The sequence below is a fragment of the Purpureocillium lilacinum genome (genome assembly GCF_023168085.1).
Source record: "Purpureocillium lilacinum CBS 284.36 DNA, scaffold_2, whole genome shotgun sequence".
Classification (NCBI taxonomy): domain Eukaryota; kingdom Fungi; phylum Ascomycota; class Sordariomycetes; order Hypocreales; family Ophiocordycipitaceae; genus Purpureocillium; species Purpureocillium lilacinum.
The window spans coordinates 628,880-635,334 of NW_027072112.1; the positions used below are offsets into that span (position 1 = coordinate 628,880).

General features: G+C 53.3%; 1 protein-coding gene across 1 annotated transcript; it reads right to left on the reverse strand.

Annotated features, from left to right (window-relative positions):
• Window positions 1-3,478: 3,478 nt before the first annotated feature.
• Window positions 3,479-4,885, reverse strand: PLICBS_002004 (uncharacterized protein; the record flags this gene model as incomplete). The annotated part of the gene is made up of 1 exon (XM_018321623.2): window positions 3,479-4,885. One exon carries the CDS (start codon window positions 4,883-4,885, stop codon window positions 3,479-3,481), a length of 1,407 nt encoding a protein of 468 aa, XP_018179102.2.
• Between the last annotated feature and the right edge of the window lie 1,570 nt (window positions 4,886-6,455).

The following is a 6,455-nucleotide window of genomic DNA, read 5'->3' on the forward strand; positions in this document are numbered from 1 at the left end:
AAATCGAGCATAAAGACAGTTGTTTTGGAGAAAGAACAGCAGCGCACTCCTCTAGACTGGTTTGTCACCCGTCAGAGTGACTACAGATACATCGCCAGGCACAGCAAGGCTCTAGAGAGCGCGCAGCATTCCACTCGTGTGCACGCAGTTTCAAGTCGCGGTCCGAATTGGAAGAATATCACAGAAGAAAAAGGGGCATTACCTATGCAAGATGTTTGAACTAGCATCCACGCGCGGTGCCACGCGGCCTTATCAAAACACATCATACAACTGCACCATTCGCAAGAAGCAGCTGCACTATCGCCGCGTCCCCATTACCAATGGCAATGTCCAAAGCTCTGCGCCCTGTACCATCCCTCAAGTTCACGTTGGGGAAATGCAGCAATAGCAGCCGTACCATCAGCCTGTCTCCTTGGCTAACAGCAATATGCAGTGGGCTCATTCCACTGCTATTAAGAGAGTCCACCAAAGCCTTGTGGTGCAGGAGCAGCCGCACGATATCCTGTCTACCTAACATCACCGCATGATGCAACGCGGGCTCGGTATGCGATGAGATCGTGGGTGACGCGCCTAGCCGAGCGAGCTCCATAGCGGACTCACACAATAAGTTGTCGAAGTTGACTTGGTTGACTTCAGTTGTCCACTGTAGCAGATTCCTCAAATCAGTTGACTGCGAATCCGGGGGCAGGGGGTTGTGAATCTCAGAAATTAAATAGCTGGTACGGTTTCTTCTCCCGATACAAATGGAAAACGAACTTTCACTTACAAGCTGAAGTTCTTTTGCAAAGCCGGAGTCGGAAGTGTTGATTATCTCTTTGTGGTTGCCCGATCCGAGGGGCCAGCCTGAGAGGAAAGAGTTGACCGGTGAATTGCACGCCAGCACCTCTGAATTAAGAGCCTTTTCCGGTTCTGTGGCTGCATTCATTTCAAGTGGCAGCATGTCGAAGTATGCATGGGACACTTGCTCAAGAGCATCGTCGAGAGGAAAGTCACGTAGTCCGTTGTTAAGCGCAACATCTGGTTTCGCCATCCGCAACAACTTTCGATATCCTCACTTCATAGTCAGTCCCTTTGAACGCAAGCACAATGAGAAGCTTGCCACATACGAGACTTGCGCTTGATGAGTCGGTTCCGTTTCTTTCTCTCGTCTTCCAGGGTGAGCGTAATCGGAAAACAGTTCATATTGTTGCTGATTGAGCTGCACGGCCCTAGAGCTGGTTAGAGATGTTGAGGCGCCCTTGCTTGACTCGAGCTTGTCATCGGGGTTCTGCTGTACTGAGCAGCACGGCTGGCGCACCCTTCCAGGAATCGTAGATACCGTTTTAGTATTGTCCAAAATATGCTTGGCCAAGGCTTCATATTGGTCTGAAGTTTGGAGGTGAAGACCAAGATTGAACAAGTCAGGGCGATAACTGGAGCCGCAAGATGATCCGACACTATACCTGATTGTACGGTGAAGAGCTCGAACGGGTTCAACATCACCACTTACGGTCTGTCGGAAGGCATCCACGGAATGCATCAAAGCTCTAAGGGTTCGGACCGCCCGGCCTTACAAAATGTACCAGTCGCAAAGCAATACTTCACGTGCGACATAGATGTGCCGAGCACACTGGTGCCACAGCGCGAGATTAGAGAAGCGGTCAACTTCCATTCGACCTCCGGCAACCGGACGTATAACACAAGCCAGCTGGGGCATAGACTCCTCTTAGCTGGTCCCTTGCGTCTTTCGGCGGGGTATGCGGTTCGCCTTGGCCAGATCTGGAAATCCGTTAACAGCTTGATTGGTTGGTGGCGCAGTACTGTACTTTGTGCGCTTGAATGTCTGAGGTGGCAGGCTGAATGTGCCGCAGCCTCGGAACTCTCTCGGCCGTTTGCCCGTATTCCCGGATCCGCCAGCTCAATTGGCCGTGCTGCCTGGAACAATACGCCCTGAGCGGGACTGGGTTACCGTCCCGATTGAAAGGTGAGATCTCGGATGTGCCGACGCAATGTAGCCCGGACTAGTCGACCGAAAGAATGTATTTATAGGCACTCGTATATCTTATTCCATAGCTATACTGCCCTACTTAGCCCGCTGCGGCCGCTAAGAGCCCCTGCCAGGTGCTTTATCTGCGGCGGGTTATAGTGGTATTTCTGCGGCCTGCCCCGCCTTATTATGTGCATTTTAGTGGTATCAGCGGTCACGGACGACCGCGCTGCATCCGTCTGGCAGCCCGCGCTGGCTTTAATTGCTGCTGCATCCGCTGCCTTCGATTGCCCATGTAGCTTATGGTCCCTCTCAATTGCTGGCCTCAATTCTGTAGGTGCCCGCGGCCAGTTATCGGACGGTACGGCACCTTAAGCAGCTTCATAAAAGGATCCGCAGGTGTAAAGATAGTGACACACGCAACTGCAAAATAGTGATACTCGGCCGAAATACTTGCAATCCGGAAAGGTATTGGGCTGCGCCTCATGCTTTCTCCGAGTAACTTACTAGCAGCGAGCCATGAGCCTGCAGTAACGACATCGGGGATGCTTGTATTAGCAGGTGACGCGAACCATCCGTGCCGGGTAGCATCCAGGCAAGTAGCGACATGAATCAAGGACAGTGTTGGAGGCATATCCAAGCCAACGGCACATGCAGTGTTACAGAGCGGAACAGCGTATCTTTCTGTAAAACTCCTACCCATCGTTGGTCGCATTTTCTATGGTACCGGCAGACAATTGCTGCTCGACTGAGCTTCTTGTGGGGATATACTGTACGTGTAGGCGATGTATGGCCTCGTATCCACCTTCCTCGTTGTCCACCGGAACACAGGTCTATTTTGCTCCCGAGAAGAAACGCGACAGTTCGTCAAAGAGACTTAGTACAAGCTACAGTATCTACGAACTGCCGAATGATTTGGTTACTGTGTGCTGTACCGTGCTGTACCTTCAACGGCAAGTGCGAGCTAGGACAGCTCGTGGCTCGGGAGGTCTCCGGCGCCCACTGTCATTGGGCTGCTCGATGCTGGAAAATTGACCTGTCATTACAGACCTGGCAGCGTGACCGCTGACGGCCCTGCCAATTCGGGCAGCAAAGTGAGCAGGGCTTCCGACTTGTTTCTAGAAACTCCGTGTTTTTTACGAGAAAATATCTGATCATCGGCCACATCAGTATGACACTTTACACTGCGATGGATGTCAGTAGTTGAGAGGACGCTCCAGTCAACTCACAGCGCACAGGGAATTCCAAATAGTCCCAGTGAATCTGAAGAGGGGCATTCTACAGTACCAATCGTGTGCCGCCATGACAAGTGCCAAAAAGTTGTCATGGAAGCACGACGCGTTGGCAACAGCTCGTGTTTCGCAAGTGAAACTTGAGGGAAAGAGTACAGCCGTTCGGTCACCAACCCTTCTGGCGCTGCGAAGTACATCGTGTTCCGGGGGAACTTCAAGTACATTTCAAGTCGTTCAATGCGCGACCGCCAGCTGAGCAGCTAATACAAGGTCGGCAAGACTATCCCTGCGCCCAGGTAGACTCGTCCAGATCCTCCCGGCCACGATCACAATTCGTATATCCTTGGTGAGCATACTGTGTGCTCGCGAGCACCGTTGCCCATATGGCCCCGCACTTCCACATGATCAACGCGAGGCGCCATAGAACCTTGACTTTCTCTGAGTGACGGCGCGAAAGGCACGCTTCAAGGACCTCGGTGCAATACGTTATCTCGATAGGCAGGCGCGTGTCCCTTGCATCAGCATAGTCTAAAACTGGGCGGATCAGCGTCTTGATGAGGCCTTGTATGTCCTCAAAGCCTAGCGCTTCAAGATGGTCAAGCTCCTCACGCTGATCATCTATCACCGCTTGACCTTCGTCATACTTGAGGTGGTTTGTGTGCGTGAATGTGTCAAATGACGGGGCCGATGTGAGCTTCTCTGGGCTCACGGCGTAGTCTGGCGACGTCGAAACCCGGCTCATCAACGCCACGGTTCTGTGGCGTAAATTGTCCAGCTGCCACCAATGGGTCATCAAGATGGCGAGTGCTGCTGTGTTGAAGGGGTCGTAGGCTGCATACCACTCCATCGCAGCCACCATGCCGACATATACAGATCTCAGCGCTGCGATCGACAGATCGCCCCTCGTCAAGCTGGGAATGATGTTGCTTATTTCGCCGCACGCCACGTCTGGGCCCACGTCGATCAGATCATGGACCGCGCATCCCAAGCCCGCCATGACCAAGCTGGCTTCATCGCCGGGGCTGTCGTACCACACGTGGCAAAACACAGCGTCGGCTATTCTGTATCGTGCCATGGCCGCCAGGTCATCCCAAATAGCCACGCAAGGCTGAGAGTGTAAGTGTCTTGCGTCTTCCAACTCCGCTTTGCCCCTCAGAGCGGTAAAGTTGCATGCCATGACTGTGGCAACGTCCAGCAGGTGCGCATTTAGTTCGGGGTTGCCTGTGTCGAGTCCACGAACGGTGGCGAAAGCGTCGATGATCTTGCTACCGAGATCCCTATTGGAGCGCGCGGCCGAGTAGTCAAACATAAATGCCGAGTCCATCAAGGCCCAGATGCCGGCCACGCTCCCACCGTAAACACCTCTGTCGTAACCAAGAGACATGGCAAAGACGCTCGTGTTGCGCATCGCACCGGTGGCGCGCTCCCGCCGACACATCCTCTCATAGCCATGGGTAGGACTCGTAGCGTATCCGCTCAGTTTCGGAGGTAGTGGGCCATTGGTCGGCAACTTTGCGAACTTGGCGCAAGTCCTCGAGGTCCTCAGCTTGCCCAACTTGGTGTCAAGTCCAGTAGTCATGGTAGTATCTCGCATCTCTAGCAGCTTCGCCGCCGCTTGGTAAAGCTCCACGCTGCACATGACAACGCTGAGCACTCTTGCATTTCGGAGAGCGCCGATTGCGAACATTTGACAGGCGAGGTCGTCCTGGGGGCAGCCTAAAATCGGCAAAGGGCCTTGACATCTAAATGTTCCCGATTCGTGAAGGCACGACTGCTCGGTCCAGGCCTGACCGTCAAAGCAATGCACCTCCACTGTGTCCAGACGCCATGCCACGGAGTTGGTAGCATGTGATTTGGTCCCCTCCAGTCTGGAAACGGGGGATTTCCTCCAAGTGTCGACCAGCGCGAAACCGCCAGTGGCTGGTATCGAGAGAAGCTCCGAGAGGTTCGTCATCGGGACCCGTTCCGTCTCGGAACCGCCAAACCATTGACTTGGGAGCTCAATATCGTCCCACGCAGGAGACCGACTACAGCCGCCACACTCTTGCTCCCCACGAAAGAGTACATCTCGAGATGAGGACGCTGCGGCTTTTCCCAAATTTGATATGTGCTCTCGGAGTTCTTGAACACATTTGAGATTCGACTCCTTGCACCATCCAGAGCACGCGAATTGCCTGATGGTACATGGCTTGCCCGCTGGCGTTACTTGAGCCGACGCTGTTGCGAAAGTCTCAGAGTCGTCACAACCTATTTCACCTAGGAAGATGGCTTGGTGTCTGTCAAAGTTCGCGACGCTCCCTCCGGTGGTGGCGATTGGCAGGTGAGCGACTCTGCTGTCGTATGTGGTCTCTGTGCCTTGGTTCGTGCCCTGGTACCGAAATAAATGTGCCAGCAAGTAGTCTTGGCTAGTCCTCAAAATGAGGCTGGAGCTGGTCCGAAGCGCAGTCAGAGCACGAGGAACCAAGCTGAGCGGATGCCAGCTCGTCGACTCCAGCACGCCTGGAGCGTAATTGAATCGCTCCGAAGCCATTTGAGTCTCAATAACTTTAAGGGCAAATGAAGATGTTGCTAGAATGTAGATTGGCATAATTTTCGCACTTCGTAATGGTGGAAGTGACGGGGACTGTCTACTTCTTATGCGTATGGGCCCTAGCTTGTACTGGGCTCGCGAGACAAGAGTGAGAGAATTCTTGTCTGTTGGAGCCCGTCAGCCGGTCTAGCCTACCTCCAACCCAGTTCTTAGATAGCATGCCATAAACGTCACGGTAGCTGTGTTACCTCATTATCCCAGCCGGTGCACTCGTTTGACCAACACGCAACGACGTTCGGTCGGGAAGGGGGGATCCAGAATGGCAGATCGACAAATGCCGGTGTAGGCCGTGTCTCATGTTCAGCCCGTGAGGATATTGATGAGGCCAATAGTCAACGGCACTCTGGACATTCTTTACGTCGCTCAGGTCTGTCGGATACCGCAAGATCTGCAAGCCAGCACATACCCATAAGATGTCTGTTTCAAATAGCATCGTGCTCTTCACATCTTGTCTGAATGTTCATCTTCATCGTTCTTGACATCACCAGGATTCTGCGTAAGCCATAACTGGCCACCGAGAGTCGGAATTGAGCCTCTGAGTGTGAGCCATGGTTAGTTCCCGCTACTCCCAACTGATGCTTTCAGGGGTGTTCCTCATGGCTTGAAGCTCTTTGGTCAATTTTCTGAGGAACACTGGCAACTGCACATCTGCCGGGACTTACCGTTA